This window comes from Bactrocera latifrons, unplaced genomic scaffold, assembly GCF_001853355.1.
Source record: "Bactrocera latifrons isolate USDA-ARS-PBARC rearing strain unplaced genomic scaffold, ASM185335v1 scaffold_147, whole genome shotgun sequence".
Lineage (NCBI taxonomy): Eukaryota > Metazoa > Arthropoda > Insecta > Diptera > Tephritidae > Bactrocera > Bactrocera latifrons.
This window is the reverse complement of record NW_017534930.1, coordinates 300,016-322,460: the sequence shown is the minus strand read 5'-3', so window position 1 is coordinate 322,460 and position 22,445 is coordinate 300,016. Positions and strand designations below refer to the sequence as shown.

At 35.7% G+C, this 22,445-nt stretch overlaps 4 protein-coding genes across 5 annotated transcripts in view; 3 read left to right on the top strand and 1 right to left on the bottom strand.

The window, feature by feature from the left end:
- LOC108965726 overlaps positions 1-14,332 on the top strand; it is a 31,828-nt gene extending 17,496 nt beyond the window's left edge. Inside the window, exons 1-4 of one of the 2 annotated variants that reach the window (XM_018928314.1) lie at positions 4,453-4,916; positions 11,373-12,033; positions 12,106-12,751; positions 12,821-14,332. In XM_018928314.1, coding sequence (XP_018783859.1) covers positions 11,617-12,033; positions 12,106-12,751; positions 12,821-13,047 — 1,290 coding nt within the window. In that variant the 5' untranslated portion in view covers positions 4,453-4,916; positions 11,373-11,616 and the 3' untranslated portion in view covers positions 13,048-14,332. Of the gene's footprint in view, positions 1-4,452; positions 4,917-11,372; positions 12,034-12,105; positions 12,752-12,820 lie in introns of those variants that run through there. The other variant, XM_018928313.1, reaches the window with a different exon arrangement.
- Positions 14,333-16,110: 1,778 nt separating this feature from the next.
- Positions 16,111-17,072, top strand: LOC108965759 (protein TSSC4). The gene is made up of 2 exons (XM_018928363.1): positions 16,111-16,467; positions 16,545-17,072. The coding sequence occupies exons 1-2, from the start codon at positions 16,201-16,203 to the stop codon at positions 16,950-16,952; spliced, it is 675 nt and encodes a 224-aa protein (XP_018783908.1). The 5' UTR covers positions 16,111-16,200; the 3' UTR covers positions 16,953-17,072.
- A 167-nt stretch (positions 17,073-17,239) lies between these two features.
- LOC108965757 (probable tRNA N6-adenosine threonylcarbamoyltransferase) lies at positions 17,240-18,685 on the top strand. Its single transcript, XM_018928361.1, has 4 exons — positions 17,240-17,501; positions 17,562-18,041; positions 18,097-18,305; positions 18,368-18,685. Exons 1-4 carry the CDS (start codon positions 17,387-17,389, stop codon positions 18,608-18,610), a joined length of 1,047 nt encoding a protein of 348 aa, XP_018783906.1. The 5' UTR covers positions 17,240-17,386; the 3' UTR covers positions 18,611-18,685.
- A 15-nt stretch (positions 18,686-18,700) lies between these two features.
- On the bottom strand, positions 18,701-20,017 carry LOC108965758 (alcohol dehydrogenase 2). Its single transcript, XM_018928362.1, has 4 exons — positions 19,680-20,017; positions 19,386-19,613; positions 19,138-19,311; positions 18,701-19,081 (listed from the first exon to the last, which is right to left on the bottom strand). The coding sequence occupies exons 1-4, from the start codon at positions 19,770-19,772 to the stop codon at positions 18,785-18,787; spliced, it is 792 nt and encodes a 263-aa protein (XP_018783907.1). The 5' UTR covers positions 19,773-20,017; the 3' UTR covers positions 18,701-18,784.
- Between the last annotated feature and the right edge of the window lie 2,428 nt (positions 20,018-22,445).

Below are 22,445 nucleotides of genomic sequence, written 5' to 3'. Positions count from 1 at the left end.
TGCTTTTTAAAGAGGATCCAGTTAAAAGATATAGTGGTAACCGCAAAACGCCTTTTTTGAGAGAGAAAATCAGCTGCAGTTTCTTTCCAAATCAATACATATTTTTGCTAAGTCTTAAAGTACAGTTAAAACTTTTTTAGTACTTTTTACGGCCTTCTAAATGTATATAACTCCTTAAAAACTCGAATTCCAGCCAATAGAATCAATTTTCGGTCACTTTTTGCAGCCATTGGGACCTTGTGTCAGCATTATCTTATAGGAATATTGCCTTTCAAAGCGTTAATCGTCTCTTGCTCATCTACGTAGACAAGCTACTTCACATAACAACAAAAAAATAATCCAGCGATGTTGAATCGGCCGATCTTAGAGACTTGTTTTCATAGCTATATCGCCGTCTGGTTGGATCCAAGGGTCATCCATAACAATATCTTCCAATTTAGGCACGAATATGTTATTAATAACGTTCCCAATTGACTGTAATATTATGGCGGTTTTCATTTTTGAAGAAATGTGTACCAAAGATCCCCATAGAGCACATCAAAGTGTAATTTTTTGAGACTTTAATGGCTTGTTGATTATCATCCCTCCAAAGGCGAGTATTTTGTTTATTAATTCACCCACTTAACTGAAAATAAGCTTAATTGCTGAACAAGACTTTCTTGTGAAAATCGCGATCGATGGCTATCTACTATCGGACCTATTAACAGAGCGAAAAGTTCCTGTCGAGACGTTTCCTTGCAGTTTTATGAACAACCCCTATATCTAATTATAATTATGTCTAATTATATAAAATGTATTTATATATTTTTTAAAGTGTCAACTTCACTTGATGCTCACATTTCTTCCAACACTGTATGCAGCCTGAATATATGGTACATACATGTGCTATGTAAATGTGTATTTTTTCGCAGCAAAGAAGCATGTGCTTTATTTAAGCATTTCCTTGAGTGCTTGCAGTTGCCGCCCTAATGGTGAAATTAATTACTACCGGATATATATAATTTCATATACATACATATGTGTGTAGAGTGTAATACAAACGTACATACATATACATATGGATATGTAAGTAAAATTCTACTGTTCAGCTTTAAGTGGGTACTAATTTTATGTCTTCGCCCTCATGCCATGATTTCATTTCATAATGAACGTGGTAAAAATTTTCTTCGGTTGCAAATAAACACATATATATGTATGTAAATGTGTATATAAGTTTATATATGTATGTTTGTATTTGTGTGCCTACTTATTTATATACTATGTAGTTGTATATTTGAACCCTTTAAGTTTCATTGTTTACACACGTTATCTTGGTTGGCGGCCTGCATTGATATTGAAAGTTTGTTTTTGGCTCGTTGCTGATTACGTTTGCGAACCTACAAAATAGAGAGTTAATTCTTTATCTATTTGTATCAATATAAATATTCCGGTTGTTGCAGATAATTATGTACAATTATTTTATTGGCAGTCATGCGAAATATTATACAAATAAAGCAAGCCCTTCCTTTCAATAGTTTAGCAATGCTTTCTTGGTGCCGTTGGCGGTTCTTGTTGATTTTACAATTTGAAGGTTTCTTCGCCCTACGGCACAATGCCATTATATAATTGAACAGTAGTTGGTGCCTGTGTTCCAAAATATTTATACCAAGTAAAGCAATAACAGGCTTTTAAGTATATAGGGGCTGGAAGTAGTCGCATATTCGATTAACGAATATCAACGTTGGCTTGCCCTGAACAGGGTATATTAAGTTCGCCACAAAGTTTGTAACACCCATAAATAAACGTCGACGGCTTAATATATACATATGTATATAACTGAACAGTATGACGTATTAAGTTGATTTATTCATATCTGTCTTTCTGTATATAAAGGCTGACCCATTTCGAGATACCTTATTTTTTAAAGAAAGAATACAGAAACTTCAAATTTAAAGAGGAATGTTTATTATCTCCTTCGAATTTTGGCCGCGGCTATGTCTGAGATGGTCTCTTCAAATGTTGGTTGCGTCTACATCATAGATGGTCCATCCGTTAGGTCCTATTTTCGATGACTCATTCGAGCATTTCGACTGGTAATTGGCGCATGACACGTGTGATATTTTCCTCCAAGGCCTGAATCAAAGCACGATTGTCTGCATAGACTTTACATATCCCCACAGGGAAAAGTCTAACGGTGTACTATTACACGATCTTGGTGGCCAATCGATCGGCCCAAAACGTGAAATTATGTGTTCACCGAAGTCTTCTCTCAATAAATCCATTGTGTAGGAAATACCACCGAGATCACGAGCTTCAGGTTTCACATATTGGATTATCATGGCAAAATAATGATCGATTGACGATTATGTTCTCACCGGCATCCTTTTTGAAGAAATATGGGCCGATGATACCACCGGCTTACAAGCCACATGAAACCGTTCTTTTTTGTAGATGATAGCTCTTGAATCTCTTCTGGTTGCTCTTCGCACCAAATGCGTCAATTTTGCTTTTACATACCTACTGAGCCTGAAATAGGCCTCATCGTTATATACAATTTGGTTCGAAAACGTCGGATATTCTTGGAACTTTTCAAGAGCGCATAGAGCGAGGCGATATCGCTTGGGAAGGTCGAGCATCTTCATTTCTTGCACAAGCTATACTTTGTACGCTTTCAATTTAAGATCTCAACGTAAAATCCGCCAAGTCGTAACATTCGTTAATCCGAGCTGTTGCGAATGGCGCCGAATCAACTCTCCACGGTCTTCGTATATTTGCTATATATATGCTATATTTTCTTCACTGCGTGCTGGACGAAGTCAATTCGGTCGAATATTATTCAATAATGAAAGCTGGGTCTCAAGATGGGTGAAAGCTTCTTCATAGGCAAATTTTATTATCCGAATAGGAAGAAGTCGCACGGTGCCATACGGGGAGTGGTTAATGGTTAAAATGTGATTTTTGGTCAAATAATTGGTGACAAGCGTCGATCGATGAGAGACATTTTTCGTAGTCAGTCGATTTGTGCGGAACAAACCGTGCACTCACCTTTCGTAAGCCCAAATGTTCAATCAAAATGCGATAAATCGATGTTTTGGTGATGTTCTATTCCATTTCCATGAATTTCAATGATGATTTCTGCTGGTTTTTGATGAATCGCCGACTTTGATTGGCTCATTGTTGGAAGCTCATTTTCGCACTTCCAATCGATGAAATGTCATGAAATTCTCACTGGACAATCGATAAAGATAGCAGATTCTAACGCACCAGTCTATATTTAGATGCCGCTACCAGGAGGCGCTAGATTCAAAAAGTCTTGTTTACTTTGGAACCCACCGTGGACGTAGAACCTGATTTTTCGTAATAAAGTTAAATGATTTGAAAACCTTGTTCAGACGTAAGCGTTTCCACGCTCAAAACTGATGCTAAAGAAAAAAAAATAACATGACAGCTTGACATGACTCACGCGTGGTCTGTCAGAAAAAGCCTATTGAAAAATATAAGCGAATAAGAAGGGCTGAGTAGATTTAGTCATGTCTGTCCGTCCGTCCGTTTAACTGCATATACGCGAACTAATCTTGAGATATCGGTCTGAAATTGCGCACGTCCTTCTTTTGCCAAGAAACAGAAATTTGGCATAGATTATTGTCTAAGCCAATGGGGCAATCTCCGAAAAAATTATTCAGATCAAAATCAAGTGTAGATACATACATACACTGTATATGAATATTATGTGTTTATTATAACTTCAATACAAATTAACAAAACGACGGCGCACATGTATAAATAAGTACATACATATGTAATAATAAAAAATAATTAGATATAAATAAAAATAAAAAAAGGTTTTTTTAGTTAATTTGTCAAATACATACGGACGTATTTATATGAATGTACTTTAAAAGAATTCAACATAGTTAAAATGTTAATTTGTAGGAATAATAAACATGAATGCAAGAACAATGCCGTGTGTTGTGTACTCGTAAACTAAGCAAAAAAAAAAAAACAACAAAAAGAAATGCAAACACATAACTTTTTATGAATGTACATACACGTACATATTTATATGCATGTACATATGTATGGTTGAACATTTAAGAAGCAATAGTAAGTTATTAGGTTCAGCAGCTTACCGCTACTCTGTCAAGAGCATGTTGCTTTTGTGACGTCATAACAGCAGAGGATTTTCGCAGACGGAAATCGGGCGCATTCGTTTTCCCGCACATTCGTAATGAATGTTTTCAGTACATACATGTGCATATGTATGTGTGGTTGCGTCCATGTACATAGCAGCAAGCGTGTGCGTACTTTTGCGTTTAGATACGTACATACATAAGTATGTTCGCAAGCAGCGGCCGCTGAATAGCGAAAGCAGCAAAGATATGTTTGCCGAGCATTCGCGCCTCCTGAGAATGACAATCGGCATTCAGCTCGCAATAATCGCCAAAAACCTTTAATGGATCGCAGTCGAATTTTTGAACTTGTATCGAGAAGATCGGCACTCCGTCTGAGGAGCAATTTACTCGTATACGCGCTCGTAACAAAATAAGAAATTTAACGTATTTTGAAATGTAGAAGCGTGGGTGTCTCGATAAGTAAAATCGTGTTTTGCAAAAGTAAATTTTAACGAACTTTTGTGGCCATAAAAGAGCAGAATTTGTCATTTACAACGAAACAAGTACATATGTATGTAAATATGTATTTGGGGGTTGAACAATATTGAGGCGTGATTCGGTAATAAAACAGTAAATTGTCAATGGCGATAAATATTATAAAAGAAAACGCTCAATGAATTAATTTGATAAGCGTAAATTGTGAAAAAATTAAGTGGTTCAAAGTAAAAAATATATGAAAATGAGCAGTTATAACGTGAATACTGGAGTTGTCTTATATTAAAAAAAGATCAAATAAATAAATGTGAAATAAATAAACGTTTGAAGGTAATAAACACATAAGTTAAGGATACATGATCATTACCTTGAAAGAAGAGTGGATGTTATCAACACTAATAAACTAAATTCATTTTCTCAATATCTCGTTAGTAGCCATCTGTCAACTAAGTTCTGGTTAACTTAACCGAGAAAGAATCGGTAAAGAATATTTTATTTTAACCAGAAGTTAACTGACAGATGGCGGCTAACCAGACATTGAGAACTGGATCTTCGTCATTATTTATTGTTGAATAGGCGATGCCATTGGATCATATATGGTGAGGGCTGGTCAGGAGGAAAGAGAGTAAACACAGATGGACACATTTTCATAACTCAAGTCAACACTTTTCAAGCATTTCTTAGAAGATAATAAGAAAAACCATCGTAACTGAATTGATGATTTATATTAGGCAGCTGAAAGAGAAATAATAGACAACGTCAATAATTTATAATAAATGGAACGATATGTATATATTTTATTTATAATAAAAGGTCGTTTTAATATTAGCGTTAATTCAATCGCCAATTTTTCTGATTTCTCACAATATCTAACTAAAAATTGTAAAAAGTTAATTCCTTTTTAGACAAAAGCCACTTCACATAATACTCAAAAAAACAGTGTGAAATCCGACGTTCTGGGAAGCCACGCTATAGGTCTACGACGTAAGAAAATACGCTCACGAAAAACATACTGCAATAAATTGATTGTTTCATTAGTTGAATGGCATGTAGCGCCGTTTTGCTGGAACCAAAGTTCGCCAACATCAAAATCGTCCTTGAATTGGAAACAAAAAGTCACTAATCATGTCTCTACAGCGTCCCGCATTGACTATAACATAATGATCAGTTTCATATTTGAAAAAGTGTGGGTCAAGTGAGCCTCATCGCTGAACAAAATTTTCTTGTGAAAATCGTAATCGGTGGCCATTTCGTTATGGGCCCATACTCCGAACGTGGACATCACTTAAGCGTTTACTGCCGAGTTTACAACAGCGTAAGGCTAGTGTGTTCTTTTCATTGTGGGTGTTTTTTACGTGGCGGGTTTCAAACCCAAGGCACAACCCTGGGAGAAATGAATCGCCTTCTTATTTTAACTCGCCTTCAAACAGATATTTTATGGCTACCTAGAAGATACTTGGTCAAAGACCGGAAGTCGTGAATTGCTTCAACCATATATAAAATAATCGCTTCTGACCACTCCCAAGTGAATGACGCTCATTGAAAACCACAATCCTAAGAAAACAACACATTTAGCTGTCCAGTTAGTATCTTACAAATTTTACTTCATATACAGTATTACAATAACATGCGTTTAAAAAAGGACATAACTCGTGTAGAGGAGTACATCTTAATCACATCTAATGATTCCAAATGAGACAAGAGTTGCTCTCAGTTCTGCAGTATTAGTTTTAGTTAAAACTCGTTTATCTTTGATAGAAACAACATGGTTTAATTCGCCGGCAAAGTCCATCTGCCAATGAACCTGTTGCAATTTGGTTTACAGCTTTGAAAAACTATTTTCATTTTTCATCTACATACAGGATCCAAGTGTTGAGCAGATCGCTCTTGTGTAGAAAAGTGGGAATAAGGCTATTTTGAGTGAGTTTAACACAATTTAATTGCTTTGGCACTACTGTTGCAAAAAGAGTTTTTTCAGGTTAAAGCTAATTAAATTTGAAAATTCAAAATTAGCATTTGTTTTGGACGGTTTCTACTAATAATGAGCTTCGTTTATAAATACAATTGTACTAAATGTTTTTTTAGTTTGTTTCTTAAACGGGGATTACTATTTAAAAGTAGTGAACAGCAACTGTTTCTAAGCAAAAACGCTTTGACGGTTTTAGTTTTTATAGTCATGTAAATTTTTTTGCTTTTCCATTCAACAGCTTTGTTGACTTTTATTTAATTATTTTCACAAGTCTACATAAAACAATTTGTATTCGTCTACATAGAGAATAGAACAGAAAAATAGAAGAAATTAATTAAAGGGAGAAATTCCTTTTGTATCACTTGTCAAAATAATTAAACACTAGACTTTTATATACATACATAAGTATTCTTGTTCGTATATATTACAACACATGTATGTATGTAAATACAGGTCGATGGCAAATTATCAAATATTTGAATTAACTTTTCGCGCTAAGAATATTAATACATACATACGCCACCAGCTGTACACACTTATGGAAGATTGTAAGATTCCCTATTTAGCGTATCATATCATTTTCTCCAGCAATTGATTGACGAAGTCACACGAGAGGGAGTCCCCTTGTCTGAAACATGGTATTGAATAGCTTGGAGAAATTCTTCTCGATCATGACGGAGATTTTGATGTTACTCAACGTCAGCTTACACAGCCGCATTAGTTTTGCTGGGATATCAAATTCAGACATAACGTGCCTTTATGCCTTTATGAAGAGGTGGTGTGTGTCGATCTTCTTTTTATGGGTATTTTCCAAGACTTGGCGCATGGTGAAAATATGCTCGATAGTAGACTTCTATAACTTCAGTAAGCTCTGAACATAAGCCAGTAGATCACCACTTTGGGATCTATAATCGTATGCTCCGGTCTTGAAACCTTCCGTTAGTCGTGGCATCTTTTCATACAATTTTCGAGCATTACCTCTGTCGGCCAGCATCTTAAGCTCTTCATACTCAAGCATTTTAGCCTCTTTCTTCTTTTTTATCTGCATATGCACCTCCCTTTTACCCTTCAACTCTCGGTATCTATCGCACCCTGCTCGTGTTGTAGTCGATTACAACATCGCTGGGTAGTCTGTCCGCTTTTCTCCACTGCGACAGTTCTTATCGTATCAGCTGTTCTTTCGACCTTTACGAAAACCAATGGTTTCGCTTGAAGCTGAGGCTTGAAAACCTGAGCACAATTCCACTATACCGAATAGCTGGTGAGCGCTTTCAGAGAGCAGGTGTGCAAGTCGAGTAGAAAACACCGACCGCAGTCGGTGGTAATAGTGGCTAGTCGACGTCGTACCTTTCCCGTGTTTTTGTTGATGGGCGTGCTGTGATCTACAGAGGCGGGCGCGTATCTTCGCTATAACAAGATAGTGGTCCGAGTCGATGCGAAGACCTCGGAGCGTACGCACGTCTATCACAGCATGATAGATCCGGTTGGTTGGTAAATATTTCTACTGCGTGCGAATTTGGCCCTTCCATTTCGTTTTAAATTACTAAAATCTGAGTGCTTTGCATTAAATGAACGACGGAGTTACAACTTAAAAGTTATGCTAAACAATTAATTAGTAATAACACGAATACACTTGCAGACACACTGTGTGCAAGTTTGTAACTATGAAACTAAATTATGTCGCTCGATTAATCAAAAGTGTGAAACTAGAAAGCACGATTATTGCTATGTGATAATCACTTAAACTTTTTGCATTAACGTATAAATTTGCGTTGAGTTAAGAATATTTTGAAGGCGCGCAAATATTCATGTTTTGATGTTTCTTATGTTTTTTTTTTTTTGTTTTTGTTTTGTCTAAGAATTTGCTTGTATAATTTTTGTAATATACATACCTTCACAATAATATCCGCATTTCTGCTTTCCACAAACCGCATTCAAACCAAGGTATATGTAAGGTTTTGGTTGTGTACAAAATACAATTAACATAAGAGGTTAGGTGTAGTCATAGAAATAATTTTTAAAGTAATGGCTGTTTGTGCTGATCCAGTTCCAACCGAAGCGAAAAGATTTCGCTGACCATTAAATTCAAACCAACAAAAAAAATACTTTTATTAAGGGGTTACTTGTATTACGTCGAGTAAAAACAGCCTTTTTCCAACAATTTCTGCCTCATTTATTTGCTACAAACATACACCATTGATTTTTGGCAAAAAATCCGAAATATGCGTACGCGTTGACAGTATAGTTCCTCTTACAAGATCATCTAAAGTCAAAAATAGTCTCCAGCGCATAAGTTCTCAAGGCCGTATCTCCGAAACTATTACACGGAACAACTTGAAAATTTAGGACAATATTCTAGAGTTGCTGTAGAATTTAATAATAATAAATCGATACATTTTTGTAAACCCTTACACCCATTTAACCCCTTAATAGATAATCGAGTGTCTGATAAAAGCTGCTTTGTCTTTTTAAATTAGCAAAATGGCAAACTCAGAAAATTTTGTCTAACAAAAAGTTAATTGATTATAAAAACAAGCACAAGCCTTTCATATTTTCAAATAAATATATAAATATCGTAGAAATGTACCGGGTGGTTTTTGAATTACAGCAGCCACAAGTTCGAAAAACATAGCTTTGAGAAGAGCTTCTCCGACACGTTTGCTAATTATCGACCACGTCGAAAAATATTTTCCCGAGTTAGTTGAAACTTTCAAAGAATTAGATATTATACTTGAAAAAAATGATAAAATTGATTTTTTCAAAATCCTGACTAACCCTAACCGCATACGACCCTAGAATTGAAAATTAGTTATAGCGGCAATAGAGTAAAAAACATAGCTTAAAAGATAGAAGTCATCGTATCAACTTTGTTTTGCATGAAAACCGCAAAGCTTAATCGTAACGGGCAGTAGAGAGAGGAATCAAATCGGTTTGCCACTGCGTATACTTGTTTTTTTTTATCATATGGAAACAATGCATTTGTAACATACTATACACACTTAGATCACTGCTACACATCGCCCCCTGCGTGATTTCAATTTTTGTTAAAACATTTGCTAGAATGGCTGCAATTTCGCTGAGAGCGCTTTGACAGATTAAACTTTTAATGAAGAATTCCTTATAATTGTGGTAAATTATAAGAAATTTTCTTATGGATACAACAATTACCTTTTTTGTGAACTTTAGCTTAACTCAATTCTCTTAAGTCACTAACACTCATAATCTCTCAATTGTATGGAATGCATGTAAATGAAAAATTAAAGTATAATTCGATTTTATCACGTTGTCTGTCCGCGATAAACTCCGAGACTATTTAACATATTGTAATAAAATTGTGTACTCTGTGTGTAGCTTGATCCAACTTAAAAGATAACATAGTTTATATCGGTATTTATAATAGTCACATTGGCAATCGAATCGCCAGGCACTGCGCCTTTCAAATTGCCTTAACATCCATAAGAAATATCGGAAGTGTATTCTAAGTATTTGAAGAATAAAATTTATAAACAATATAGAGCATAGAACAAAACTTCAATAGATTTGAACGCAATCATGAGCATCAAAAAGATTACCAGAAATATGTTTGAAGCAAACATTTTAAATGAAAAATTGTATGCAAAAATGATTTTACTTTACCCTTCGCTAAGTTACAGTTTCCCACTGCTTTACCTTTCGCCATTTTTATAAACAAGTCGTGTGGCCAAACACTTCCAAGAGTTTTACAATCCATCAAGCTGGGAGAAATGTTTTCTTATTCCCAGCGAGTTTACAGTTGCGGCAAATGTTGTTATATAGTAGGTCATTCCCATTTTTTAGGAATGTTCACCAAAACGTTCAGCGAGCACGGTATTATCTCTGCCTCTAGTTCTTCTGGAAAGGTTCCTCTTGCCCTAATCATAAAAAATTGGAGACTTAAAGCCTTCAAATATTTGTTGACCGCGCTGGAATTTATTTTTGGCAACGACTAGGCTAGTATTGCCACCGGGCTACCTGTATATTCGGTAACTGTAGTTAATCAGTAGTAGTTCACAACCTTCTCTATCTCATTCTTTATTTTCTTCCTTTCACTGTTTGGCGCCAATTGGAGATTCTACTTGTAGCCAGTTCTTTCTCCAATTAGTCTTTCCAATGGAGTGCAGGTCTTTTTCTGCCTCGACGGGTACAGCGTCAAACACTCACAGAGCTGGAGTGTTTTCATCCACTCGGATAGCCGCTGTCTCTTAACTCGCTGAACTATGTCAATATCGTCATATATCTCGTACAGCTCATTATTCTATCAATTTGCAAAAAACTGTCAAAAGTGACGTGGGAGCCAGTCGCAAGCCTCGTTTACAACCAGACCCATTGATTTCGCTTCCTTATCCTTTTTGGAGAAAGCAGAACTAACGGCGCAGTTATTGAGGCCAATGATATCAATATGGCGTATGCCAGCAACTGTATACTCTCTAGCCTTCTCTATTGTATATTTACTTAATAGTTCACCTTGGAAAATGCTAGTTGAGTTTGGTAGACGGTTGGAGAGTGATATTCTCGACATATACGCCCGTACCTATTCCGCAGTCCATTTTGGACCCATCGGTGTAGATTGAGTTAATATTCTCCTTCCCTATTAAATCACTTCTCCATTCACGCCTTAAGACGTAAAAACCTCTCAATTTTCCTTCAATAATTCTCAATTTTATATCAGTTATGAGTTCTATTCGGCACTCTCAACCTTATGACAAATCAAATACAAGTAATATTTTAGAAAGAATAATAATAATATTTTATTTACTTAATTTTACTATAATCTGTACATCTGTTTGATTTACTTACAGAATATCACCTTGAATTATGTGAACAATCACTGCCTCCACTTCCAAATAAGTTTTGCAACAGGATTACAACCGTCAAGTATTACTTCGAACACTTCCTCATTAAAACCGACCCTCAGACTACTATTACTAAGATAGCTCAGTGGAATTAAGAAGGAAAACTTTGACGCAACGGACGTTTTTTTTTTTCAAACTTTCAACGGCGCAGCAGCACTTTTCGGTCTCCACTTAGCGGACGTGTGTTAAAATGGTATTGCCGTTTGGTTTGGCCTCTGACGGTCATAACGTAGCTGGCAACCAAACCATGGTCACCCCCACAGCACCACCTGCTTTCCTAATGCACGGCCACACAAACGTCTCCACTGTTGTGCCTGTCATACCAAGTCCCTACATCGATTTCATCGTTGTGAATGGCGACGATCGCTACATGATACGCTGCGAGCGCAAGGCAGTGCTGGAGAACAGTGTTGAGTTGGCGAAACTGATACGGGCTGGCCCAAATAGCGGACGCAAGGGCGATAATCATTTTCAAATATCCAATGTAGACAAGAACGACTTCGAATTGGTCATACGGTTTTTAGAGACGAAATTCGTACGGTATCGCGACCATTTGCATATACTGAAAATACTGGAGTTGGCCGATCGTTTCAATTGTCCCGATTTGGTGAGTAAATGCAAACATTCACACGCCACGTGGGAAGCACATAAATTTTTGTCGATTCTTTGTCTCTAACAGGTAATACACTGCATACGTGAACTGGACCTACAATTGACGAGCGCAGTGGTGATCGACATCTTTCGTTCGCTGTGGTTCTACCAAAGCATTTCAGTGCCAAACCAACACCAATTGGGTGTTGTCATTACAACGCAGGAAAGCGCTGCCAACAAGAAGGCAAAACGTAAAACACCAAACCCACAAATAAATGCTAGTGCTGGTGGCGGCACCGCTGCTGCGGGTGCGGGCGACAATGCGAATGCGGGCGCTGACTCAAGTCCACATCCCAATCCCTTTACAGCAGAGGAATTCGGCATGGCTTTGCTCAACAACTCGCTACAGCTGATCGACATGCATGCCCAATTGGTTTTGACCAAACAGCAAATCAACGAATTACGCTTTGAGGAACTCGAAATGATAGCGAAACGTGAGGCGCTACAACTAAGTTCCGAGCTTGTGCTCTTCAATTGTTTGGCGGACTGGAGTGTGGCCGAGTGTCAACGCAAGAAGCTCGACGCAACGGCCGAGAACAGACGACGTGTGCTCGGGCCACTATGCTACGCGCCACGTTATTTACTCATGAATATCAATGAATTTCGCAAAGCATGTGATCGCGTTGAACTGCTGGATCCGGTGGAAGTTTCGCTCGTGAGTGATGCCATCGAAGGTAGTGGAGAAAAATTATGAGTTTTCATCAACTTTTAACAAGTAAATATGGAATTTATTATCTATTTAGGTAAAAAGCTGAAGAATCTGACACCAGAACAAAGTCAATTGCTGGAGAAATTTCGAACGCCACGTCCCGAATTCCCAAAAATGCCAATACACCTTAGCGATCGTACCAACCCGAAGAACTATCCGAAGAAAATGCGCCGCGCCGAAAAGGGTGCATCAGGCGAAGACGGTTGCTGGAGTAATTTCGGCATGAACTGCTTGGCAGTATTCGCATGCATTTTCGACTAAAATACTGTAGTTAAGTTACAACCTAGTGGACTAACAAGCATTTGAATATTGAAATATCCATAAGCACATAACCAACTGCTCTCACGTTTTGTACAATTTGAATTTTCCACTACTCCATAGTGCAATTGGTTAAGAGAGAGAGCGGCGCACATTCAAGCTCAGAAATAGTAGCTCAACTGTCTTTGTTCGAGTATGATATAGATGCCGAAGGAAGGGAAGACGAAAAGTAAGAACTGGAGTATAGACGCTGAAGGAAGGGAAGTACGAAGCAGCTAAAATAAAGTAGTTAGAGTTGGCGTAAGCCAAATGAAAGGATGAAGCTGTAAACTTGAGATGATCAAGGCTTAGTTGGAATGTTAGCGAGATGAATAGTTAATTGTCTAGCTGTGAATTTTCAAAGCAGTTTAATTTAGGAAGCGAAATTGGATAAAAAGAATTTTCTCTACGTGTAAAAGCAGTAGAACAGCTGTTTTACAAGCTTTCATTTCTTTAACAGCCATACATGAGTGATTTTTTATTTTGCAATTGGCTTAATGTCTCCTTGTTTTTTTCCCCATTTGAAAAACAAAAGCTACGGCGCTCTTACGTTTGTGACTAATTGCACTATAACAAACATAAACTTAAGGTTTTACGCATCGTTACAGTTATCTACTCAAATAACCGAATTAGGACGACGATGCATGACAAGTTGTATTATCAGAAGTAAAAGAGTTGTATTTTCAATAGTATAAGCCTTGTTGTTGCTTATACATAATATAAATAGAGGATACAGCGTTATATGTACGAGTATGTAAAGTGAAAGGGAAATATTTCAAACCAACTAGAATGTGTAGATTAAGTTTTTATACTGACATACCGATGCCGCTATAATTGTATATACATAACATACATACAAACATACATACATATTCCAGAGCAAGAATATTATAGAAATTTATAGAATAGGTAATCGTATCATTTGTAGCTAACAATTGTGCTTAGAAAGTTCGTTGCCATGTCTGACATATTACTAACATATACTTAGATATGAATATTATACTTATATATATGTACCTTATTATATATGTATATTTTTTAATGTAGACCATTATTTTATGCCAATTTACGTTATGTTAAGTAAGTTTTTGCTAGTCAATGTAACCATACAAATTTGTTTCTAGAAAATTTGTTCAAAGAATATTAGCCTAATTGAAAAGGAATCTAAGTACAATACATACACGCATCGTCTACATGCATACACGCATACATAAAAACATAATAAGATACGCAGAGTTAGCTTTAATAATCATGCAGCATAAAATTTTAACATAAAATGGTGATCAAACGAGTGTTTTAATTTGAAACGAAGATGCTGAGAGAGATAGAAGGAATTGGAGAGCTGCAAGTTTTCTTCATATTCATACACCAAATACATTATTATTATTAAAATATAGAAAAATTTATGCAAGTTTTAAGTAATTTTAATGAATGGCCATATTTTTACGAAGGCAGGCTTTAAGGTGTGAGGCGTTTGTTACTTTTTAAAGCTTCGCAACCAAGTTCATCCATCATCAGCATCATTTTAGCGTGTGTACAAGCGGTGTAGATCTCACTACAAATTTGTAATTATGAGATCGCCACAAATATATATCGAAATTGGTACGAATACTTTTGAACACAGTAAATAAGATTATATTAATAAATATAAATAAAGCATATTCTTGCTTTTCAGCCATAAATAAAACAGTCACCATTACGATATTCCTAAAATTTGAACTCAGTGCTTGTATTTCTGTCAATCTCATAAATTAAGTTTTCGCGCAATATTATGCAATCAATGAACAATTTGTAACATATACCATAACTGAAATACCAGAAAAATACACAAATAAATATACCACAAACGTTTGAGTAAACATTTTTTTAAACTACATTCAATTTATACGTGAGAGTAGGGTGGGGAGAGAGGAACGAACAAATGATACTAGATTTTTTCAACAAAAACTATGTACACCACCATTACACATAATAAGTAAACGACAGATGTGGAGAGAGACGGAAAATTCCTCCCGGATCCAGAGTTCGGTTGGCCCAGTGCGCTGCAAAATTTTCTTGCAGATATTTTCTTCAAGCGGTTTTCTCTCTACGACCCTGAACATAGTCATCCCCATAGTCATCAACTGATCTTAGGCAATTGGGTTGCCAGTCACCTTTTTGGTACGTCCCTTGTTGTAATGCAGAAAAGTAAAATGTCATTTTTAACATCAGCTGACCTTAGAGTAGTATAAAAACATTTATAGAGACAGACGAACATAGCTAAATCGACTCAGTTCATCATGCTGATCATTGACATACATAATATGTATTTATATTAAGACAGGTTGATTTACAAGAAGCAGAAAAAAGGGTAGAGAAATGTTCCACGCATCATTTTGAACAACTTTGTTTAAGAGACTATGAGTCTAAAAATGGTTTCAAGAAGCAATTTCTGAGGTGTTCATAATTTAAATTTCTTTTATCAGCATTTTTTCCATTTTTTTCTCTTTCATTTTACAAATAATTCCACAAAAATCAGCAATTTCAATTACTTTCAACAGTGCATCTTAAAAATATAAAATCGCGGATGATATCAGCCTTTCCAAGTATACTAAGATTAGTAGCCATAGGTAATATAAAATTATGTCACTCAGAGCTAGTATACTGAAAAATATACACTAGCCGCCATACACATTATATCATTATCAATGTTTGTTTACATTGGTAGTAAATTTCCTAAATGCTGCATTTGACACTTAAGTAGCAAATTGCCAACTGAAATACTTCAAACATTTTTTATCTTAATTAGTCATTGAGTTTAATAATATTATATGCACGTAAACTATCAACTCTCAACCTTAAATTAATAAATATCAATTTTATAAATTTTTTTTGAAATTTATAACAATATTTCAGATTACAAGCTACACTCCAATACTATCTTCGAAGGCGAGTAGAATCTCAGAAATTCCTCAATAAAAATTTTGCAACACGGTTCTATACTGAATACAACGTGGCAACACCACATATGTTTTGATTTATTTTGTTTTGTTTTGTTCCACAACTTTGAGCGAATTAAGTGAATTTAGATTCAAAATTTTAGAAAAAGGGTAAATATTGATACAGAAATTATAAAAAATGGAAGATTTCGAAGCAAAACGGAATGCTCTATTCGCATGTCTTGATAATGCAAGTAAAGAATTATCTGGAACAGCTTTAGATCAAAGTCAGTCTGCAAACCCTACACTAGATCTGGTGTATCGCCGCAGCACACCAAGAAAGAACAGGAACCTAATTTCTCCCGATAAAAGTCTATCACGAATGCGGGGAAAGGAAAGCATATTTAAGAAACCTGAGATGCCGCTATCAAAATGCTTGAAACCACGTAAAGTACCAGATTTTAAGGTAATTAATTGCATGCAGGCAAATTCTTTGTATAATTCAGGAATACATTACAACTTACCTCAAATTTTGAATAATAGGTTAATCCACAAAAATGGACAAAGTATTCGCTGGCAGATGTTGATATTTCAGATCATACTAATACAGCCGCAGCATTCCAGTTCTTAAAGGAAATGGATGAACAACTTGAAGCACGAGAACGACAAGACGGCACTTCCCTCGATACAAATGCCAAAATTGAATTCAAGAAATCTAGCAAATTGAGAAAGCAGATGAGAGATAAGGAAGAAGAGGAAGTTAAAGATGCTGAGGTAGACAAACCAAGACTAAAAGGGTCAAGAGTAGTTATGCCGGAATATGTTGTTGGGCAACAAAGAGATACAAAAAAGAAAAAGCATGTAAAGTCCGTGGAAAATCAAACCCGTGCGGCAGGTACTTTAAGGCTCGATCACTTGCAAGAAGATGATGAAGATACTGATGAGGGTTAATTTATAACCCAAATTATAGCGTGAAGATCCAGTTTAAGTTGAGTTATCATCATAGTTTATACTATATTAGAAATAGTAAAATAAAATACGCGTGAGACATATTTTCATATATGTGATTTAAACATAAATGGGCAAGCCTAATTCAACATATTGTATTAAACATTTTCACAATCTTTGCTATTAATTAGTTTATAATTTTTAATAAAATAATTTATGAAGTGATCCTTTGTTCTATAAACCAATAGCAAGCAAAATTGGAGAGTTGTCAACACTAGCAAAATATCTTCATGAACAGCTGATTTAATGAAATGACAGCTGTTTGTTTACCTCAAATTTTATACAGGTACTCTGATAAACATTAAAATTTGTACAATTTACAAAAAAATAAAATAAAAAAACAATTTAACCCAATAAGTTGAACATTAAAGTAGAAAATGGTTTGCGCACTGGGTATTGAAGGAAGTGCAAATAAAATTGGCGTAGGCATAATACGTGATGGAGAAGTTTTAGCCAATGTGCGGCGTACCTATGTGACACCGCCCGGCGAAGGTTGTAAGACGAAAATAATATGTTCTCTGAATGTTAATTTTTAATATACAAATTTAACAGGATTTTTACCCAAAGAGACCGCCGCGCACCATAGAGATTTCATTCATCAACTTATAAAACAAGCACTGAAAGAATCACAACTTCAACCAAAAGACTTGGATGTCATATGTTATACTAAAGGTCCCGGCATGGCGCCTCCACTTTTAATCGGTGCTATAGTAGCACGAACACTGTCTTTATTGTGGGAAATACCACTTTTGGGAGTGAACCATTGTATTGGTCACATAGAAATGGGACGTCTAATAACAGGCGCCTTAAATCCGATTGTCCTCTATGTGAGTGGAGGCAATACACAAGTGATTGCATACTCTAATAAACGTTATCGTATTTTTGGAGAAACGATAGATATTGCCGTTGGCAATTGCCTCGATAGATTTGCGCGTATTATTAAACTATCTAATGATCCAAGTCCGGGTTATAACATCGAACAGTTAGCTAAGAGTGGAAAGAATTATATCAAACTTCCATACGTTGTCAAAGGTTGTTGCTAAATCAAAATTGGTTATTTAGTTATTTGCATAATTTGTCCCCATAGGCATGGATGTAAGTTTCTCAGGAATTCTCTCACACATTGAAGACCTTGCCGATCCTAGCAAAAGACGCAACAAACGTAAGAAGGCGGAAATAACTGTCGAAGAACCAGAGTATACGAAGGAAGATCTTTGCTATTCATTACAAGAAACTATTTTTGCAATGTTGGTGGAAATTACCGAAAGAGCAATGGCGCACTGCGAATCGAATGAGGTATCGTAATTCTTAATCTATAAAAATAATTGCCATTAGTAACTAACAGTTTTCATTAAAAGGTGCTGATCGTGGGCGGCGTGGGATGTAATGAGCGTCTGCAAGAAATGATGCGCATTATGTGTGAGGAGCGTGGTGGAAAGTTATTCGCCATTGACGAGCGTTATTGTATTGATAATGGACTGATGATTGCACATGCAGGCGCTGAAATGTTCCGTTCAGGCACCCGCATGCCTTTCGAAGATTCGTTTGTTACACAGCGTTATCGTACAGATGAAGTGCTGGTTACTTGGCGGGATGATTAACATAAGTGATATGTTATATATTTACAGTTTTTAAAAGTGACAGGCCAAAATTTTAATAAATTCGTTGAACATAAATTTTTCGAAAAATAATTATTTTTGTTTACAATTTAATACACCACTAACTTTGTTAACATTGCTACATTGTAGAATTGTAATACAATACAATTTTTTATTTTATTCATTCAACTCCCTTTCAATGCCACGCCAATAACTCTTCATTTCCATTGGGAATAGTCGCTTTCCTTCGATTATGTACACTTCGCCATTTTTCTCCTTTTCTAAAGCGCTGAGTATGCAACGTGAAACATCAGTGGCACTTTGCTTATTGAGACGGTCCAGCACCCGGTATGACTCATCACCCATATCGGCGAACAGGATCTTCTCTGTAAAATTGGTGAACATATCGGTAATGGTGGCACCCGGACAAATTGTGATGAACTTGATGCCAGTGCGATTCAAATAAATGTCGGTCTGTAAAAAAAGAGAGTTATATTCAGCCATTTGGTCTAAAATCACATTAAACCTACACCCAAGCAGCGTGTGAAATTGATTATGCCTGCTTTGGTGGCAGCATATACAGGCAGCAAAAACATCGGATCCAAGCCGACTACAGACGACATATTAGCCACAATGCCGCCATTGCCACCATGTTCCTTGCTCATCACATTAAGCGCAGCGAGTGAAGAATTGATGATACCACCCTATAAATTGGCGGTAAAAACAATAAGACGTTATTTGAAATAATAAAATTTAAAGTTATTGTTTTTGTAATTACCAAATTGACTAAAATGGTGCGTTGCACATCCTGGTCGTTAAAGATTCCAGCTACATTCACAACAATATCAATCGAGCCAAAGGCTTTTTTAAGCTCTTCGTAAGTCTTCTCAATTCCTTGTCTATTCGCCACGTCCATTTTGACCAGCAAAATGGTTTGTGAAGGATGTGCTGCGCGCAACTTAGAAATATCTTCTGTGTTGTCTTGAATATCAATAATGGCGACTTTCTAAGCCATGAAACAAATTATTATTAAACCAAAAATTCTTGTGAGGCATCACATTTGTTTACTTACCGAAGCCTCGTTGGCTAACAGCTGCTTACACACTTGCAAACCAATGCCACTGGCGCCACCTGTGATCACAGTGTTTTTGTCGCGGAAAGCCATTTTGTATTTAAGGTCCTCAAGTGAATGAAATTCAACTAATTTCTGGTATTTATTGAAATCGCTTTTAGTGGTAGAGTTTTTCTGTGTTCGTGTAGTGTTTGTACGGTTGCCTTTATTGCTGTTGTTATTTGAAGCAGGCGTTAGATCAGTTAAGAATTTGCACAGCGTATTTAAAATATCCACTTTGAGAATTTATTCGCTAGAACTTAGCAGCCGGTCAGTGCTAATACTAAAGCATCCGATATTGTTCTGAGCACTTATATACCTCATGAATGGAAATCGCTTCAGTGCGGCTTTTACATCGGTTTAGTGGTTAACACATTGATGCCTCCCCAAGATATTTGATATTGATACATGATTACGAAATAAAATGCAACAAGTTTCGTAAATTGTTATAAATAAGTGATTACATGTACATATACATATACAAACATGAATATAGTATATACATATATGTATGTATATATATTTAAATGGATATGAGTAGAACATATAAAATAACGTTTTATGTAAAACTAGGTTATTGGGAGCTAATTAGCAAATGCATAGACAGTATCAGTTACAAAAACCAATATATCCCCATATAATGAACCTGGTTGAAGTAGTAACAATATTTGTTTGGTAACAGTGAAATAAGAGTTTCCAGTTGAATTGCTTATAAACAGAGCAAATTCTTTTCAGATTTGAAGTCCATAAGGAAACGTCGTAGACCCTATAAAATATACATATAGCATACACATACATATGTACATATATAGCTGCTATACAAATCGACTGATCGAAATTAAGTTCTTGCATAGAAACTACTTTATTGTGATCTAAAAACGAGCAAAAGCCTAAATTTCGATAGAACCGAATCTATAATAGGTTCTATCGAAATTTAGGCTTTTACTCATTTTTCAAGCTTAAGTTAAAGGGCACTTGAACCAAATCGGCAAGGATATATGTAACTATGTAAATATTGAAAAGCCGCGCGATTTTGTATTTGATAGTTAATGAGGTTTTTTGAGTAATTTAAAACCGAGTTTCTAAATACTAATATTTAACAGAGATTAATGCAATATGTCAACGATTATATATGATGTATATTATATAGCTAATTATTTTTAAAGTTATTATAATCACTAAATAAAAAAATATCTTTAAGTCTTTTTTTTTCATTTTCGTTGTTTTTTTTTTATATGTATTTTTGGAAATCTCAATTATTAACGGAGAATTGCCTTTACAATTAAAAAAACTTAAACATTTTTATTTCGTTCTAATCAATTGAAAAACTATTCAAAAATATAGTCCTGAAGTTTCATTGGTTTACTTCGAATATTTTCGAAGAAATGGGCCCTAGAGTCATTGCACTACATGCTGCGGTCTGTACAACCGGAGAACTTTGAGGCTCGTTTCAACGAAACTAACTTTTTTCATCCGACCGTTAAAATTGGGAGGGAATTATTTAGTTGATTAACTTAAACTAAAGCGTATTTTATATACATAATTGTATACTCATAATTGTATACTCAAGTGCGTGATAGAGCGCTTTTCCGAGAAAAATATCATTTTTACACTGGTATAAGTATTTGATCTCGAAAAATAGAGGTAAAAATGGCACTTTTTACAAAATCCTGGCCTATATCCCCAATTTTTCGAAATTCTCAAAACTCCTCTACTTGATAAAAGCTTCCAGATTAAAAAAAAAATTACTTTTTTCATTTCGAATAAGAAGCCTAGCCAGGAAGTTGGCGAAAAATGTCAATCAACGGGATCGTTGATATTTCCGCTATTTTCTTTGTTTTGTCATAAAATAATTTCTGTTCTATAGTTCAATAATACCTCCTAATATATATGCAAAAAATGGGATGTGATCTGTTTTTATTCTTCCATAAGAAAATTGGAAAATATTACCCTTTTTGACGGTACTAAAGCTATTCGAAATTAACCGAAAATATATATAATAGGTATAAAATAACATAACTAAGCACCTAATTAAGATATAAAGCTGTAATTTAGCACAAGGATTGCAGTAGCAAGGGGATGGATGGATGTACGTACATACGTACTTATGTATACGTTGATCTTTATACTCTCGCAACAAAGTTGCTAAAGAGAGTATTATAATTTTGTTCACATAACGGTTGTTTGTAAGTCCTAAAACTAAAAGAATCAGATATAGGGTTATATATATGCCAAAGTGATCAAGGTGAGGAGTAGAGTTGAAATTTAGTAAAAATTGAGATATCATGATGAAACTTGGTACACGTATTTCCTGGCTCCATAAGAAGGTTAAGTTCGAAGATGRGCAAAATCGGCCCACTGCCACGCCCACAAAATGGCGGAAACCGAAAACCTATAAAGTGTCATAACTAAGCCATAAATAAAGATATTAAAATGAAATTTGGCACAAAGGATCGCATTAGGGAGGGGCATATTTGGACGTAATTTTTTTGGAAAAGTGGTCGTGGCCCCGCCCCCTACTAACTTTTTTGTACATATCTCGAAAACTACTATAGCTATGTTAACCAAATTGTATAGAGTCGTTTCTTTTAGGCATTTCCATATACAGTTCAAAAATGGAAGAAATCTGATAATAACCACGCCTACCTCCCATACAAAAGTTATGTTGAATATCACTAAAAGTGCGTTAACCGACTAACAAAAAACGTCAGAAACACTAAATTTTAC

Bases quoted from the DNA above. Each gene is read 5' to 3' on its own strand.
- LOC108965759 (XM_018928363.1), top strand. From the start codon at position 16,201: ATGGAAGATTTCGAAGCAAAACGGAATGCTCTATTCGCATGTCTTGAT. The intron at 16,468-16,544 runs GTAATTAATTGC...TTTGAATAATAG, and splicing joins GTAAAGTACCAGATTTTAAG to GTTAATCCACAAAAATGGAC.
- LOC108965758 (XM_018928362.1), bottom strand. From the start codon at position 19,772: ATGGCTTTCCGCGACAAAAACACTGTGATCACAGGTGGCGCCAGTGGC. The intron at 19,312-19,385 runs GTAATTACAAAA...GCCAATTTATAG, and splicing joins GCACCATTTTAGTCAATTTG to GGTGGTATCATCAATTCTTC. The intron at 19,082-19,137 runs GTAGGTTTAATG...CTTTTTTTACAG, and splicing joins ATTTCACACGCTGCTTGGGT to ACCGACATTTATTTGAATCG.
- LOC108965757 (XM_018928361.1), top strand. From the start codon at position 17,387: ATGGTTTGCGCACTGGGTATTGAAGGAAGTGCAAATAAAATTGGCGTA. The intron at 17,502-17,561 runs GTTGTAAGACGA...CAAATTTAACAG, and splicing joins TGTGACACCGCCCGGCGAAG to GATTTTTACCCAAAGAGACC. The intron at 18,306-18,367 runs GTATCGTAATTC...TTTCATTAAAAG, and splicing joins CGCACTGCGAATCGAATGAG to GTGCTGATCGTGGGCGGCGT.